This window comes from Rhagoletis pomonella, unplaced genomic scaffold, assembly GCF_013731165.1.
Source record: "Rhagoletis pomonella isolate Grant_MI unplaced genomic scaffold, Rhpom_1.0 Rhpom_scaffold_00004, whole genome shotgun sequence".
Taxonomy (NCBI): domain Eukaryota; kingdom Metazoa; phylum Arthropoda; class Insecta; order Diptera; family Tephritidae; genus Rhagoletis; species Rhagoletis pomonella.
The window spans coordinates 30,740,458-30,759,753 of NW_023458558.1; the positions used below are offsets into that span (position 1 = coordinate 30,740,458).

At 36.1% G+C, this 19,296-nt stretch overlaps 1 protein-coding gene and 1 long non-coding RNA gene across 3 annotated transcripts in view; both read left to right on the top strand.

Moving 5' to 3' along the window:
• The window catches only part of LOC118737438, a 481,479-nt gene that overhangs the window by 439,577 nt on the left and 22,606 nt on the right, over window positions 1-19,296 (top strand). The gene's annotated exons all lie outside the window — the stretch shown is intronic.
• On the top strand, window positions 9,136-10,147 carry LOC118737437 (serine protease 1-like). Its single transcript, XM_036467927.1, has 2 exons — window positions 9,136-9,467; window positions 9,551-10,147. The coding sequence occupies exons 1-2, from the start codon at window positions 9,202-9,204 to the stop codon at window positions 10,116-10,118; spliced, it is 834 nt and encodes a 277-aa protein (XP_036323820.1). The 5' UTR covers window positions 9,136-9,201; the 3' UTR covers window positions 10,119-10,147.

Consider the following 19,296-nt stretch of genomic DNA (forward strand, 5'->3'; position numbering starts at 1 on the left):
CATTTGATGCAAAGGGCTAGGATCTTTTGAATAGACGGAATATCAGGTCATAACTGTCTGAGATGGAATACCGCCTCTGCCTAGAAGACGAGAAATACACTTGATATGATTGTGTAGCGTTAAATAGATTTAGACTCTGGGACTATCACACTCAGCGACTTATAATGGGGATACAAAAGATCATCTAGGTTGCAGTGTTCTGTTACACCTATAACCATACGACCAGTTGCAGTCACAACGTCTGAGGCAGTACTGTCGAATTTTCACCCAGAACTGTGTTTGCAAAGTCAACTGCATTGGCAAAAGTATCGTAATAAATAGCCATTGAATCTGACTGAAAGCTGAACTTTCTCAAAGGAGCAAAGCAAAGAAAAAAGTACCACTCCCTGAGAGCGCCCCTCATGGCTCAATTTTTTTCGTCAGTCTTTCCCACATTGTGATTTCACTCTCTCGAAGTATAGCGTCGATTCAGGAGAACTGTCTAGGTTCTTTGAACCAATGCCATCACGGTGGAAACATAGATAGTATTGTCAAAGGCATATATTAACTTGCATTGTTGCCTTTACGATTTACTCTTGGAGTCATTTAGAGCAACCATTTACTCGACTCACTAATGTCGCCCGTTGGACCTGCTCCAAAGCTTTTTGGCTAGTTTGAGTCCAGTTCCTCATTTCAGCGAGAACTTTACGTTTCATCAATTGTGAACCGATTGAATGGTTCAAGTAGAACTTTGTACCACCCTAATGGAGGTTAACAACAAGTTTGCCCTCACGTTCCCCAGAGCCCGCAAATTACGCCAGTTTGTTTTTCAAGGCGGAAGTTTATTTATTTATTATCCGGAAGCGTTATATCGTCCAAGACTTGCCTATTCCTTTGCGATTTCTTCCACAAACAATGTTAAGACTGATTTTCCAGTCGTATTACAGATTGGAAATCCCAACTTCACCCTTTCCCTCCACACACTTATTTCAACTTTCTCCATGCCGCCATATCCACTGAGTTTCTGAATACTATTTAAATTCAAAAGGACTATGACTTTTCACCCTCGGCTCAGCTGGTCATTAATTATTTGATAATTTTGCAAACTAAGTGAGGGTAATCAAGTGTCAATCGATACACATCCCTATTTAAAAAAAAAGCGGTGCTTAAAGCAATTTTCTTGTTGAAAAGCGCGGGAAAACATAAAGTGCACTATTTATTTATTTATTAAGCAAAGCAGCTTCATTTATTCGATTACAAATGTAATTGAAAGGTAACATCTCGAATATAAACGCACCCTTAATGATTGCATCAAAGCCTGTTCATCAAAAAACAAAAAGCCACATAACAGGCAAACAAACGCTTGCTTGAAAACTATCTACATACTTGCGTAAATACATACATACATATGTATGTAAAAAAGCTGCCTGGGAAGGATGTGGCAGGAGAACACAGTTATGGCAATTTGCATGTAATCGACGAGGAGGAAGCGTTGAAAAGCCATCAAAACTATGGCGAACATATTTATGTATGTATGTATGTTTGCAAATGTAATTCATACACTTCAGTAACTTTATTGTCGGCATAACGAGTATTACTTCACAACAACAACAACATCAATAAAGCCAAAATGTGAGGAACAGATAAACATGTTGTTTTTCCGCGCTATCAACCAGAATGTGATGCATAAGTTGCTATACATACATATGTACATATATGCATATTAGGGTGGTGCTTAAAAGCAAGAGGAAAAATATTTTCAGTGTCACCTCCACAATCGGTAATACCACGGTCACAGATGTCAATACAAATTTTCGTACCGGTTAGAGATGGTTACGGCGTGTCTCACAGTGTGCAAAGTTCAGACTCCTCTATTAGAGACACAAAAAAATTTTAATTAATTTTTCTTTCATCTAATACCCAAAATCGATACTATAGTGACATCGACGTAGACGTTCAGAAGAAGAGGAAATCTGATGCAAAAATTCCTACATTCCTACATTTAAGGACCGCCCTAATGTACATACATATGTATTGTATACTTGTATTTGCTACGGTAGCAAAAGGGTGCGGCAAAGGGTGCGCTTGCTAGATAATAATTCAGAAAAGGGGTGGACCGCGATCACTTTACGAATACATATGTATGTAGATTTGTATACATGCGTCTGGATAGCACTTCCATTATATGGTTGCGTGCGTGTCATTCGATAAACAAATTTACACACATTTAAACCTCAGCTAACTCAATCAGTGCTCTAATTTGTTAATGCGAATGCATATGTTTTTGTGCTAGAGATGGGTGGCTCTTTGATATGTATGTTTGTATGTATGTATGCACATATATATGTACATATGTAAATGCATGCATATTTAGCTACAGAATTTATTATTTTTCGAAAGTTTAACAGCAACTCGAACCATTCAACGTTTATTTAGTCGAAATTTTTGCCTCCACTGTAGCAGAAAATATACAAGATCTATTCCTATATGAAAAAATAAATAAATTAGTCAATACGAAGTTGGACTAGTCAAGTTTACTTATGGACGTAGTTATTTAGGTCAGCGGAATATTAACGGGGAAGTCGTTACGACGTCGGTCTAGTGAAGTCGTTTGGGTGAACTCCAAACGAAGTCGAAACGAATTGTTCCACAAAAAAGGAAGCAGAAAATGGAAATATTAAGAAAACCAAAAACATGCGTCTAATTTAAGGCCTGACGAACCGGTACTAAAAATTAATAAATCATTAGTTATAATCTTTAGGAAGCACATCTCCACAAACATATTTAGCATGTGAGTAAATGATGTGAAATTTCGTATATATCAACTGTTACCATGACTTTTTTCTACGTGCAGGATTTCTACTACAGAATAATCTTTAGGTAAGGTACTTAATAGCCCAATTAATTTGTTATTGACTCGAGCGTAATAGGAAACCGGAGAAGAAGATATCGGAAGCTGCGGCTTCCAGTACCAGTTCGGCTTCAATGAGCTTGGTAACAAGTTAGTTAAATGATCCATAAACGTAGAAGGTAAAACGCTTGAATAAATTTAACAATTTATGACATAATGAACCGAGCTTTTTAAGCGGGTTATGCAGAGGATCGAACATGAAAGACGGAGTTTATTAAGTTAACGGTTAATTCTGCTCAGCACAAAAAAGTTATATAATTTTTAAAAAATATATTTTTTCGACCTAATTTTGCGGAACTGTTCTTTTCTTTTCAGGAGCTTTAGAACTATTGAAAAGCAGCTCAAAACAGTTATTTTTTTTAAACTTAAATTTTATGATTTTTTATTTTATTTGTTTTTTTTTTGGGGGGGGGGGGGGGGGTTACTTTGAAGAACTTGTTTTTCTATTCAGGAACTCTACAACTACTCAGAACCGTTTTAATTAGATTTCTTTAACATTAAACTTTTCGACTTCTTTCATTTTCGGTGTAATTTTGCAGCACTGTTTTTTTTTTTCTTTTCAAGAACTCTAAAATTATTGAAAAGCTACTCAGAAAAGATTTAGCTTTTTTTTCAAAAATTTAACTTTAGCTTTCTTGAAAAAAAAAAAATTTTTTTTCGGCGCAAATTTGCAGATTTTTTTTACTTTTCAGAAACTCTGGAACTATTGAAAAGGCACTCAGAACAGTCTAAATTTTAATTTTTCAAACATTCAGCTAATTCGACTTTTTTGAAAATTATTTTTCTTCGGCGTAATTTTGCATAACTTTTTTCCCTTTTATTAAAAAGCTTTAATTTTCCTTTTTGCCACATGTCGTATGCTGCGTGAATGTGGCATACAAATGTTTTTTTTTTTTTTGTAAAATATCCAGAACTTTTTTTTCTTTTCAAGAGCTCTAGAACTATTAAAAAACAACTCAGAACATTTTCCTTTGCCATCTTCACAGACATGGGAATTTCCCTTCAACTTTTGGGAAATTCGAGTGATTTACATTGGCAACCCTTATTGGTTCTAGATAGGTGGAGGATAAGTATATAATGGCTCAAAGTATTGAATGTTTATTTGTTGCAATTATTTCCATCTACTTACGGCGGTTATTTGAGAGCACTCAAATTAACCCCTTCTGTTTTTAATTTTGAATTATTCCACTTACTTTGCAGGCGCTATCGAAAAGCAAATTTCGAGTTTCACATTTTATGGCAGAACACGTACATATGTATATATGTACATACATACATTCATGCATACAAATCTATGTATGTATGTATGTGTATACAAGTACATGCTTATCGTTGTTTAAAGTACAAAACCGCGTATCGTCGCTCTGCAAAACCGCGTAACTGTTAATTTTTGCCAACAATATACTAGCCTGAAATGCCATTGCTTTTTAAAAGCGAGAACCATTTTGAAATAAGAGGGTTTTTTTACTCTCTACTAAATAATTTATGCAACCTCACATACGTGGTTTTGCATTATGTGGATACGCGGTTTTGTACTTTAAACGACGATATGTTTTTTGTATGCCTGTATGCTCATCCACTTTCAAACTTAGGTATAATTTGATTTAACACAAAATTTTACTTGAAAATGAAAAGAGCATTTTCTTAGATCTTATCACGTTAGAAAAATATTTACCAAACAAAAAATTTAAAACACCGCCTTTATAATGAGCATAAACTGCGAGTAATTTACCTACATGCCTTTACATATTGTATTTATGTATGTATGTATTTTCAATCTCGATGCCTCTGATATGAATCTTCAACAAGCTAATTGTAAGCGCATAATTGACGCTCCCAAAAAACTAGCGCAAATGCCACACAGGCTACTGTGCTTTCTACATTTAAGATCTTCGCACCGGCCTGCATTTAAAGTAGACCGTGATTGGCTTAGCATACAAACTAATCAACAACTTGAGGTGCATATTTAGTTGCAGTTTTCTAATCTGCAAATTAATCGCCACTGGGTTTGAGTTTTCAAAATTTCCAGTTGACTTGCTTGGCGCCAGGCGGCGGCGGCGGCACACTGTATTAGCCGCTGCGAGGAAGAGGACATACATATGTATGTATGTAAGTACATAAGGCTATTCATAGTCAGTAATGTCTTTCAGCTACCCTAAATCAAATGCAAATATCCTAAGCGTTTTGAAGTTATGCATTTCACCTTTTCCATTTCATAAATAGTATATCCTCTATATGTATGTATGTATGTCTATATTTTCCTTTTTTGTTTCGCTTCACCTCACTGATTTGCATCTTAAGTTAATCCAATTTGTCGGCTGTGGGATCATAATTTCATGCGGTGCTACTGTTTAAAATTGGATTGTAATTAATTCATATTTAAATCTTTGCAGTTGTATTGTTAACATTTGTTATTACCTGAATTGATGTATGTACATATGTACATACTAGGGTGATTCGACTCGGTTTTTCCAAACCGGTTTCGACCGTTTTTTTGAAATCTTGTTTTATCGAATAAACCGGATTTTTCAATCGAACAAACCAGTTTTTTCATTTCATCCAAATCTTGACCTCTGATAAAACTTTTAAGTTTTTCGAAATTTTGCAGTTGAAGGGAAGCCCATAAATAGTTGCAAAATTATATCCTAAATTATTTGGAGATGAACAGTATATCATATTTTATTCCAATAAAATAATGCTTGACCTTAAAAGCTTTCTACGTGTTTGGCCGAGCTTCATTTCGCATTCGTGCTCTGCTTTTTTTTATGGCAGAAGTATGTACACTCGGAGGTTTGCCATTGGGCCGTGTGAGCAAGAGATTAAACACGTTTCTTTGGCTTTGGCAAATCCGAAGAAAAAAAGACAACACATAAGAAAAATGTGAAGCCAATGGAAAGTGTGAGACCAAGTTTCGTGTCCGATATGAAAAAGAGGGTCACTAAACAAGTCCTTAGGTTTCGCAACACTAATGTCATTTCAGTCGGCTTGAAGTTGGCATCACTCAAAAACAATGTTTTAGAAGGAAGTGACATCACTGCTTCATCAATTAGTTTGAGCGTATGGAAAACTGTAGAGAACATGCTAGAGAATGTCTTGAAAACCAACAGGATAATTTTTACTGACAACGTTTTTTTTGATCTCAGGTACAGTAAGGTCTTTTGCGCTTAAAAGTTAGTGCCAGCTCTTCGCCGCCGCATATTGGTATATGTATATATATATATATTTTTTTTTAAGGAGACAAAATCAAATAGATCTATAACAACAGATAGAGAAATAAAATAAAAATAGTCTGGTTGGGTAGAAAAATTACCTTGACTTTTAAAATAACCTTCAAATGTAGAACCTGCAATGTACTTTTTAAAAAGTTTTGAATACTTATTTTTGCTGTCCATGGGTCAAGAAATTCATTTCCATGGTGACAAAAACCAAAATCGCATTTAAAATTTATTTTTCAAAGTTCATCGCATGCTGTTTTTAGTTACAAAAGGTATTCCAAAAAAATTTCCTAAAATAGAACACTGTACGCCCGTTTCGTTGGCTCCAGGGACTTTCTTGTTATTTAGCCGCATTATAGATCTTCTCAACTCGTCTTGGCGAAGTGGGAGGACTTGCGCTGAGTTCCTACACATACACAAATAGGTCTGGGTTCATCTTCTTCATCAAACGCACCACCGATGTCGCCATTCAAAAGCGTTGAGAACTGTTACCTCCATATCTCCAGTGTACTCTAGACATACTTATTATCTTGTTACCAGATTCCCATCTTCTTCTCTGGAGGAACTAGCCCCGATCTCGATGCCATTTGATTACTGTCGTTTTATCTGTTAGAAATTTTGAGGTGTATTCCTGCCTGTCATCATCTTACGCTCTTCGCGCTCACGTTCTTCTACCTCTAATTGCTTCCTCTATTGCTCGGTAATGCTCAATAGTCGCTCACATGGCAATTGCTTGATTGGTGGCTATGTATGGTGCGTATTTCTCTATAGCAACGACACGGCACACCAATTGGTGCTTGGTAGATCGAAGACAAAATGTCTCAGTTGTTTGTCGCAGCTGATCGGCGTGGAGATCTTGTCGCGCTGTTTGCCGCCCCTTCCTCATTTCATATAGACGTATGCGGACCTAGGTGGTGATCCGAGTCGGAATTGATTCCTTGGATATAACGTAAGTTGAGAATGTTCCAAGTGATAGTACATATATTCCGTTAATGACAATGTGATAAATTTGGCTTTTAGCTCTTAGGGATGTGTGGGCGATTCACGTGCAATACGGTCATGTTGTGGAAATCCGAGAGAATCTTGGACTCTTGGTGAGCGTAAACAACTAATTAGAGGCCCTGATATTCCCATCTCATCAACATAAATTTTTTGTAGATTCTATGTAACATATGTATGTAACATATGTATGTATGTAGTTCAACACAGCAACAAAAATTCATCGATTCGCAACAGGACGTTGCGTATACTAGTGCTGCAGCTCTATACATTAGAGTGTCAAATTTTTGTAGTGAGAAAAAATTTTCATCCTAGAAAAGGATGTAATATCTATACCAACATTAAATTTTCGACTGTAACCAATACAGGGTGCTCCATGACTTTAAAATGCGCTGCTGAATCGCTGTGAAACTGGCAAAAATATTGTTGGTTTTTATAAAAAGCGGCTGTAGCCATAACAACAGAAACTTGTGATATTTTTTAGATAATTTAAATTTGAAATGTTCTTAGGTTGCTTAGCCATTTGTTTGATTAATATATGTACACAATACTTCTAGAGTAAAATATTAGTATCATATGAACAATCTTGAAAGTAGAATTTTCAATCTAAAAAAAAAAGTCTTGAAATAAGAATTTTGTACTCCGCATAAGAATATTCGGTATTACCGTACTTTTGTGACCAAAATTCTTGATTTAGACTTGATGTAAGTACGAAGTTCTATATTTTTTCCTGAGTGATGAGCATCCTCTAAATTTTCACTTAAAAACGCAAAGTTTGGTACCAGCACCTCTTTCGGCAAGAGGAAAAATTTCGGAAGGTGCCCAAACCCTATCTCGAAAACAAAAAATTTTGGACCACTTTAATGTACATGGCCGATGGGTGGGACATTTGAACAGAAAAACTTGGTCTTTCTTGTTTAAATTTAAGCATAAAGTACTGAACAATTCTACATTTTGATAAAGCGACACCTAATTGACTATTATTATCTATTTATAATTGCTCAGTCATACGACTTATGTAGTTAGGGCGATCTGGAGTAGCTACCGAATTGAGTTGTATATCAAAAAATCAAGATAACTGAGTTTACTGGTTGAAGGAGATAATTAATTATTGGGTCATAACACAGTGCAACTTAAGTTTGAGGACGGGATAATTACAACTAAGGATGACAACCTTATGATCATCAAGCAATACCCCCAAAGACTCTGCTCAGCTGAAAAATTTTCTTTATGCACGAAAAAAGTTTAAAACTTGTTTCCCAAAATCCTTTTGAAAAAAAGATAGGAGAGTTAAAATTTACTTCTAAGCGAAATACTTTGTTCTGATAAATTAAAAGTAAAGCTTTACGAAGAATCTTTTTTTTGTAGAACATTTTGACGTACAATTCCCTAAACGAAAGTGCCGTTTTGACCCGTATATTTGAAAAATTAAAAACAAAAATGCATTTAGAGGTCCGCAGGAGGGTTGAAATATTCCAGAAACTTATGTCTCGTACAGTTTTACTAACGTAGAAGTCTACCCAAATTATTTCAATATTTGTAATTTATAAGTAAGTTATAAAGAAAACGCAATATTGGCTGTTTTTAGGGCCTAGAAATAAATATTGCCACTATAAGTAAACAAACAAGCAAAACATTCAATAAATCTTCTGGCCCAACAGAATTTGGGCCATATATTTATGTAGGCACCATCAAACACTGATAAGTAACAATTTTAAAACTTCGTACATTATTGGCTTGAGGAGATAAGCTTTGCTTTAAATCAGTTTTTGATTTACGCACAAAGATTATAAAATTCATTCATTAACTACGTTAAAAAATCTACTACTGATAAGAAATAAATTGTATATTTATATATACGGGCCTTCCGTTATGTACATTTCTGCACTTAAAAATCACACTTTTTATTTTGGAAATTGCGTAACTTTTAGGGTAATACTTACTTATTGTTGTAGGCCACACTTCATTAATCCACCACTTGAAAATACCTCATATATTAGAATTAGCGAATTGACGCACTAAAGTCTCTAGACGAAGAGTATAAAAGGCTTGTCTTTTTCATACCAACTTCATAAGTATTTCTATACGCTTAACAAAATGAAGCTGTTCGTTGTTTTCGCATTGTTTGTGGCCACGGCCTCTGCCGGCCTTCTCAACCCATTTGAGCGTCCTGTGCATCCACGCGATTTGCCAGTAATCTTTGATCAGCAACAAGGTCGTATTACCAATGGCCAGACTGCCAGCGAAGGTCAGTTCCCTTACCAGGTGGGCTTGAGTTTCACTAGCAGCAGCGGTAGTTGGTGGTGCGGTGGTTCCATCATTGATAACAACTGGGTTTTGACTGCTGCTCACTGCACCAGCGGGTAAGTTGAAAATTAGTTGCCCATTGAAGTTACTTACTATTTACTTATTTAATCCAATAAATGTTTACTTATTTAATCCATAGTGCTACTAGTGTGACTCTTTACTTTGGTGCTACAGCACGTACCAGCCCAAAGGCCACCCAAACCATTACCAGCGGCAACTTCATTCAACACGCCAGCTACAATGCTCAGGTTTTGAGAAACGACATTTCGCTTATTAAAGTCGCTTCGGTATCCTTCAGCTCTTACATCAACAAAATTGCATTGCCTAAAATCTCCTCTTCATACTCCACTTACTCTGGCCAGAGTGCCACTGCTTCCGGTTGGGGTCTGGTCAGCGACTCTGCTACTGCCGTCAGCTCTTCGTTGCAGTACGCTAGTTTACAAGTGATTGATAACTCGGTTTGTGCCAATACCTATGGTTCACTAGTAGTTACCTCAAGGACTATTTGCACTGCCACTCCATCTGGCACCTCCACATGCAGCGGTGACTCTGGTGGTCCGTTGGTTTCGGCATCGTCTGGTGAGCTTATCGGTGTTACCTCATTTGTTTCTAGTGCCGGTTGTCAATCGGGTTCTCCAGCTGGTTTTGTTCGCGTTACTGCCTACTTGGACTGGATCAAGGAGAACAGTGGTGTGTACTCCTCCTAAAATCTGATTGATTGTGATTGCGATCTAAACAAAAAACATGCAAATAAAGTAATTTGACTTAACTCTAGGAAAAATATGGATTACTTTTCATTACTAGACATCTAAAGGGGATATAAATATTGATTTTTTTTTTACTTCGGTGTAGTCCTTGTGGTGAAATAATTATATATTTTATTTTTTAGTGATCTTACAGAAGTGCAGCCATGGCCAGTTTCAAGTTTCTGCGCGAAGTAGACCTCGAGGAGGTGTGTGTGTTTACATTATTTACGTTCTTAATGCACGATTGGCGTTTGCGATCTGTTTTAGTCACAATGACAACGGTTTTCAGTAAAAGGTTTCTGCTTTCTCATGGAAGCATACTGAGCAATAGGGAAATATCACCCTGACACAAAATCAGAGTTTTCCCACTTGTGCTAAAGTTTCTGGAAATCGCTTGTAGCTCTTTAAAAAATCTGTATGTGAAAGTTTATGCTGAGGTGCACTGCAAGATGAAAGCTTGAACTTGAAATCATTTTATTTTGTTGGCTACTCCGATTAGCATCTATGATGTCATAAGATATTTTCTAAAATATTGGTAAAATTTATTTTCCTTTAGTATGGTTGAGTGAAATAGTAAAAATTCCGGCCACGCAAGGACCCATTTAGTATATGTATGCAGTCTGGTGGCCGCTGCATTTCAGTTTATGAAAATAATTATACTTTGCCATACGCAGTGTGCAAACAGCATCGTTATACCAAGAATAAAATTATAGTTTAAAAAACTAAAACCTCCCTATTGTAATTGCCATTCGTACTGTCATTAGGTATGTAACTTGAGAATAGAAATCGCTGCATCTTTTAGGCGCGTCAATATTACATAGTTACATACATCCCGAGTTAATAAAATGAAGGTAAAAACGGTTAGTCCAGCGCTTTCGTCTTGGCTGCTTCGACACAATTTCAATGTAGAATGAGTGGTTTTCAAGCATTTGGGTAATAAAAAAAAATTAGCAAATTTTTTCAAATATTTTTTGTTTGCTTTAAAATGCTGCAGTTTTATCGAATTTATATAAAATTTAAACACAATAATATTTCCGAAGAACTCTTTATTCCAAAAGTGAAAGTTATATCTGCAAAACCTAAGTTCCTAGAGCACTTTAAAGGCTCGAAATTGACCACAAAATAAGCCAATATTTACCGTTGTTTATACGACAGAAACCGAACTAATCACTTACAAAAATTAATCTGTCGATAAGTTTGGAATTCTGTCTTTGAAACCCCATACTTTTCTTTGAAATCGCTTCACTGGTCTATATATATAATTGCTCAGTCATACAACTTAGTTAGGGCGATCTGGAGTAGCTACAGAATTGAGTTGTATATCAAATTAAAGTGCAAGCTCAAAGGCAAAACCACAACAAAAATTATGGGTTTATTAAAAAAAAAATCCTCTGTCACGGGTGGGACACGTACGAATTTTGTAAATGTAAAGGAGCTTTTAGTGTGGTCCATATTATTGAAAATCTCCTAGCGTATTGAAATTTTTGCTTTTTCCTACTTAAATATAATACGCTATAAAACTGCATACCTAGAATTTTTCTAAAAATTATGAACAAAAAGTTTAAAATTTTTGGCTGTAACTGTTAAAATTTGTTGAAATTTATAATTTTTGTACGAAGATTGAAATGTTGATTTATGTGGTTCTGGTTATGTAATAGATTTTTGTAAAAAAACTGTGAACGTTAAATAAACAAAAGTAAAAACCAAAACTGGTCAAAATGACACATAACTTGATCAGCTGACCACAAGGGTATATAGGTAATGGGCGAGTCCGCGCTTCCGCCCTTCTCCCCTGCGTCCACCTCTACAAACAAATAAAGCTTTGCAGCCCTGTAAACCTACGTCTAGCACTTGACCACCCGTAGCTGTCACGGGTGGGACATGCTCGGCTGTTGAATTATTCTTATCCAACTATGTGGAAACGAAAATGCAACTGTGGTAAACATTGACAATGAAGTTCTAACACTATGTAACAAATCCGAAACACAACTTCAAATTCTGTAATTAAATATAAAAACTTTTACCTTTTTTTGTCACGGGTGGGACAAGACCAATACTGCTTAATAATAACTCAAAATATAGATAAAGCACTCACACAATTTAATATATAATACAATTTTTTTATACGCAGATAAGTTCTAATACATATTTTCCTTACCAAACAATACTTTCAACACAAACTACTTTAAACCTCCTCAAAAAATTTACTTATAACTTGATTTTAAAACGTAAAAAAGGCAATAAAAATGCATTAAAAGCTTTAATTTGTTATTTTTCGGTTGATTCAAGAAGTTGTATTCATGTTTTATCCACATATTTGTTAGTTTTATAAAGAAAAAAAAATTGTGCTTTGAGGTTCAGTTTCTCATGGAACCTCCCATATACATACATATATATGTATGAATGCACTTGCCGCTTTTCCAATAGCCTGCTGGCACGAGGTTGCTCATATGCATATTTAAACAGCAAATTGCAATTTTAGCAGCAACAATTTATTTAATTGCAAAATGCTATTAATGCCACAATGCAATAATTATTGCAGCATCAATTTTCGCATTGTGTGCCAGTGCGCGCGTATGCAAGTATGCATTCCTTTACACTTGCATGCATGTACATTAGGGTGCATCACTCCCCATACAAAACAAAAAATCGGTACTGGTTTTCCATCGGCATTATAAAATCTATTATATTATGAGACTTGCGCCAAAATATTTTAGAAAAATATTAAGGTCTACCTGAGCTGCAGCGGTTTGAAAATATTTCCGAAAACCGAGTTTTTTATACATAAATAAAGATATTTTGTTTTATATTTTTTTCCTAAAAAATCACATAAGATAATAGAAGAGTTTAAGCTCACAAATTCTGCATAAAAATAATGATATTTTTGGAGTATTTTTTTTTTTCAAATCACCCCGGCTCACGTATTTAGATTTTAATATTTTTCTGAAATATTTTGCCGGAAGTCTCATAATATAATAGATTTTATAATTCCGCTGGATAACCGGCAAATGTTGATGAGGCACTCTAATGTACATAGGTATATATGTTCATTTATTATATGCGCTTGTATTCAATTGTGGTCAACACTCTCAATGTGTGAAAATGTGTAATTTTTGTGAAAAAATATCGTTATTTTTAATGTAAAAATAAATCACATCACTGCAACTACGAGTATGCTGTAGACAGACATCGCCACAATTACATCTCAAACTGAAAAAATCGAAACTGCGTTGGCCTTTTTCCAGCATTTACAATAATATTTTAAATACTCGAATTAAAAGTGCGGTTAAATCGGTAAAAATTCTCTTTTTGAACGCCAATGCTTTTGTCCTTACAGATATGTATGTTTGTAGATATTTACTACATACAAATGCAAGTATATATATTCGTATATATATATATCATTTATCTGTGACTTTGCACATGCATACATACGTATGTATGGCGCTTTCCTAGGAAGTGCCCAGTAGGCATTATTAAGCAATTAAAGTTGTTCGAGGAACCCTGATTTATAATACATATTTTATTGCAAAAGCATCGATTCGTTACCCTTTTTTTGTATATAATGATTATAGTTTCAAGGCCTTCTGATTTAGTTTCCTTAAAGGGGGAAATTTACATCAAAGATTGGTCATGTCCAGACACGCATCGACATGTTTTATTTCAAGCATTCAAGTGTTTTCTTTATTCCAACTTCCATCGCTTTAGCAACATACATATTTATCTTCTCATTTTTCCTCGAAGAATCTTCTATTACAGCTTCCAAAAAGTAGTTCCTATTGACAAAGCTCCACCTTAAGCGGCTATCAGTTAAATCGGCTCAAACGAATCTGGGCATCGACTTACAGTTAGTCGGACTTGCTTGTAGGCAGGGTCGTTCGGTCAGAACTGGCAGGGGCATCGCTGGGCAGATATGTAAGTATATACGTTTGCAGTATTCTGTTACCTCTTCTAAGGGTTATGGCGATTAATTAATTGCTGCGAGCCTTTGTAGAGGAGGGGCGCTACGATCATTTCGAATGCTGATCTGATGAAGTTTCAATGCACAACTTCCTCGGAGGCAAGGCATGTTCTACTCACCTTTTTTTCAATACAGATTGTTGGAAAATAATTGTCGTGATAAGACGCTTTGAAGCTGTGAGAATTATTGCCCTACCGTGCATGGACTACTGTATAAAAAGGCAAATGGGTTGCCCCATAACAACTTCTGCGGAAATGAGGAGGAAACCATGCACACTTATCGCTTCTTTTTTACCTAAAATTTTACTTATTTTGTTCTTTCAAATTAGAAATTGGCATAACTGTAATTTGTGCTGAGTGGTAATTTCAAAAAAACGTTAAGCTGGTGGTAAGCTGGTCTAACATGGCAACATTGGACACCCCAGTTATGGGAATGTCCCACACTTTGTAGAAGAAGAAGAAGGTTCATGGGTTTAACGAGGGTTTAACCGATATAGCTAAAGTGGGATTACAGCAACAATTATGTTTCACAGACTCCACACTTTGAGTAGCAGGGGATTTACAGTCCGCATGGTAGCACAACGGCCCCAAAAATATGAGCCAGAGCGTGGGCGTTGTGCCGACTGGGTATGATACGAGCATATGTTTATGTATGTATAGGTATGCTTATGCATATATGAATATATAAGTACATAACTAAGTATATTTCCTTTTATGTGAATTCATGTTTATAAAAAGACTCGACGATTTCGACCACTAATAACAATTGCTCTTACTTAAAATTTTAATGGCAATCAATGGCTGGCGCTTTCTGCATTTGCAGTGAAAATTTACATACACTCACATGTTCACTCACATGTTTACGCATATATGCATGTATGCATATACATATGCGACTGGAAGTGATAATTTTCGTTTATATGTACATAAATTTGGGTTCATTTAATGTTAATTTATTGCAGAATAATGCAGGCATCTCTCTCTGCAATAGTAATTGTAGCGAAATTACAGGCAAAATACATTTATAGAAGTGTATAATTTGAGTGCAATTGGACCTGTAAATGCAGTTCAGTGAAGTTTACACTCGTATATGTACATTTATGTAATATTCTTCCTATTATTGCTTCTTTTCGCTTAGTATTTAATATTTCCTAATTATTTACTTATTATATAATCGTACATAGTCTAATAAAATCTTGCCAGTAGTCTTGCAAACGATTCACCTTTCAGGTACTTAAGTATGTGGTTTGGTAATGCCAATCGGTCATCCTGTGTTGCTGTACAGAGAAGAATTTAATTTCTTAAACATAAAAGGCCGTCTTAGCTAATAGTTTCTTGTCAAAGATATTTTGCAGGAAAAATTTTTAAAATTATCTGTATCGTATGGAAAACTTTATCGAAGGCTATGGAAGTCATTCGACCTGACATCTATGTAGAAGAAAAATAGGTATGGAAAATAATCTTTTAATTACTTTTATTTTGTAAGCTAATAAAGTTACAAGCACAAAATTGAAGGATGTGCAAATTTTTAAGGATGTTCAAGTATACAATTTTAAAAGCTAATTTTCAATACTTTTCACGCTTGTGCTCCAAAAAAAAAGTATCGTTCTTAATTTTACAGAATTTCCTCTTTTATTCGGCATCCAAATTATTATTCTACATCACACGGATTACACTGTGCGACAAAAACCGAAAAATGTCAATACACACGAAGCAATCAATATACTTAAGAAACTAGGAAAAAAGTGCCTTGGGTACAAAACGAAAGAAAAAATGCTGGAGAATTGAAAAAGTTAATTTAGTTTGGTTCAAAAGGGCGAATAGGTACCGAAAATGACCTTTCATTTCATTTTTTTTTACACTAAACTAAGAAAATTAGAAGAACGAAATTAGAGGACATCATACATGTATTGGACCTTAACGTATATTTTTTCAACAAAAAAAAAAATGGAAGTTTGCAAGGATAAAACGACATTTTCAATACCTTTTCGTCCACGTGCACCAAAAAAGTGAATCTTTTCTAATTCTGCAGAATTTTCTATTTCATTTGTTTTTACACAAATCGAAGGGACTACAGTTTTACGCCGCCATCGAAAAGCAAAAGGTTTTTTAGACAGAAATACACTCGGAGGTTTGCCTTTGCCTGCCGAAAGGCGACCGCTGTTCGAAAAAAACTTTTTCTAATTTAGATGTTGCTCGGATCATGGATGCGAACGTGGACGTAGGTAGGTTCGGTCCTACGGAGTGATATTACCCACCTCAGTGACCATCGGTACAAGTACTTTTATGAAAAATACGTTAATCCGCGCTGTAAATCGAATAAGTACTAGTATGAATGTACTATTCATGGACGAATTGAATAAAAATTCCACGAACCCAAATTGAATAATGAAAACTGAAAGAGGAAAAACAATTAGAATTAACACAGACAAAGTGTCTGCTTTGCTTGCAAACAGTCTGTACTAATTACTTTTGTTACACAAAAATATTTAGAAGTTTAAAACTATTTAGAACAGATATTAAGATAATACCAGCATTTGTGCTATACCAAACCGATTACTCAATATTGAATAGGCTTTTCATTTTCAAACAGAAATTAAACCAAGGATTGCTAGTTGTACATATTTACATACATATCTACAATTGTACGAGTATGTAGTACATATGTACGTAGTGCCTACTCGCTGCAGCAGACAAGTAGGCACTCAAAAAGTGTAACGCTTACCACTCAGGTGTCACAAAGTACAATAGTCAGCGAGCGCGTGATCGCATATGATCCTCCTTTAGGCTACTGTTTGCGTTTGCCAAATACCCTAGTAACGCCTTGCCTCTCAACTATGTACATATGTATGTATGTATGCTTATGTGGTTGTTGCGCATTAATACTAAATCTGCTTATGCAGATATACATACATACTTATGTATGTATGTATGTATGTAGGGATAAAAGGATTTTCCACCACGCACAATCCACTTTACGCTTGAGCACTTCCACTTCAACAATGTTTGGAGAGAGCCTACGTGTATCCATATCGCATCAGCTTTTCTATCTTTGTAAGCGAAACAATTGTCACAATGCTTACCTTTGCTTTTGCTTTTACCAGATCGTGAAGATACATATATGTACATATATATGTATTTCAATTGTACCAATTTGGGTCGAGTTGTATAGACTTATGTATGTATTTATGTCATTTGTTTGCCATGCGTTTTCACTGTTTTCATTTTTGCCGCCCTTTTGTGTGAATTTGCAAGTTGCGTGCATTTTGTCACAGGAATATGGAGTGTTAAGAATTTCACCGATCGGGTGGAAGATCGGTTACTTGAGAGGAGATCTCTCTATTAATGGTGAAAATTTGATGAATATCTGTTCTACTTTGCTTAGTTCTTGAGTTATTTTCTGTGTGTGTGTTTTTTTTTCAATATCTAGATATGATCTTTTCTATAGAGTTCGTTTCGTTTGAAATTTGAGATTTTGATTTGTGCTCCGAGTTAATTAAGGAAGTGTTGAAGAACAAAATGCACAACAGCTGATGATATCAAAATAATGAGCATGTATTGTATTTGACGCCTTCTCACCTAGTTCTTGTGTGTGTCAAATGTTATTTGAGACGTTTGCGAAATTGCAAAGATATCGCAGTAACAAAAGCTATTTAGTAATCTAAACTTCAGAGTGAAGAGAAAGCGCGTCAAGCCTTGGATTTTATATTCGCAATTAGAACCAACAGCGTATGAAGTAGTAGGTACGGAAGAAGTAAGTTCCAAGTATCGCCAATACTGGGGAAAATAGTATTATCGGACCATAAGACTGTGCTTTGTTGGCTTTTTTCCAGGTTACAGTCCACATATCAACTTATTTACTGCCGGAAACACCAGCATCTCTTCCGCGAAATTCGCCACCAAAACTTTACACCACATAGGCTAACGCTGGAACTAGACATCTACGCTGCTTCTACTCCGTCACAGCATCCGGCTACGCTACCTGTAAGAAATTACGTACCAGGAACAAAGTTCTCAATACACAAGCCGATAGCACATGGTGAGCAGACGAAGAGGTCCTACTCACAATTAGTGAAGCGAACGCCTGGCCGCCTGATTTCTCCGTCCGTATACAGAGAGCTACCCCATACCACTCGAGCATCACTTCCACGAAGAATGCCAGAATTTTATGGAAGCAATTCTTTGTGGGATATTACTTTGAAACGATCCGCCTTTCCGACACGTTGAAGGGCTCATTCACGACTGGCAAACAAAAATCTAGACGTACGCTTGTCGCTGCGCGATACAGAGCAGCACTCAAAAAGCTGCACGGGATGAGTCTCAGCAATGAGACAAAGTTCAGATACCGATATCTCAGTTCCGGGAGGTGTTTCAGGCTCAACAGACCCTCGCGTCTGAACTCAGAAGTGACAAATAACTTCTTAGCATGCAGGCAAGGTCCACACAAGGACCAACACTTCTTGGCATGCACCTCCAATCCAAAGACTCTGACAGCGGAAGCACTACTTATGTCGTCTGTTTAGGCCACTAGACTAAACCAAACTCCCTCAGGTTTGTCAAGTCAGAGGATAAAGACGAGGATTCATGACGAAACCTCGAGAGGTTGAGCACAACAAGAACACTAGCAACCGAAAGTGACATCGATCCTGTCGTTTTGCTTTGACTGGTTGGTAAGGACTTAAACATGGACTATAGATTACTTACACCATGATTGAAATAGGTATGGAAAAATCGATTCCCATTCCGAAAATTATCGATTTTAGAGAATCGATTCTAAATTTTCGGAATCGATCGATATAGATTTTTCTAGTGAAACTAAGATTGAAATAAAGAATCGATTAGAATCGAATAATACGCATCTCGCCGTCGATTATTCGATGCCAAGAATCGATTATTTTTCAAAACTTTCCATCACTAGGTTGAAATCGCATGTCTTCAAGTGCGCTTTCGCATTTTTCTGTCTGTGTCTGTTGCCGACGCCTGATACAGAGATCCGAGAGATCGACTTGGCGTAGATGGTCGCGCTCGATTGCTAGTACCGCAACTTTAGCAGGCAATTTGGGTTGGGTGGATTCCCGTGTGCCTACCGGAAGCATAAAGCGGATCGCTGACACAGGGATCACCTTGCGGAAAAGACGTTCTCCAGCATGGATGTCCAATTAGTTGTTTTTTTTTTTCA

Excerpts from the sequence above, each read along its gene's own strand:
- LOC118737437 (XM_036467927.1), top strand. The coding sequence starts at position 9,202 with ATGAAGCTGTTCGTTGTTTTCGCATTGTTTGTGGCCACGGCCTCTGCC. Across the intron at positions 9,468-9,550 it reads GCTGCTCACTGCACCAGCGG|TGCTACTAGTGTGACTCTTT; the intron begins GTAAGTTGAAAA and ends TTTAATCCATAG.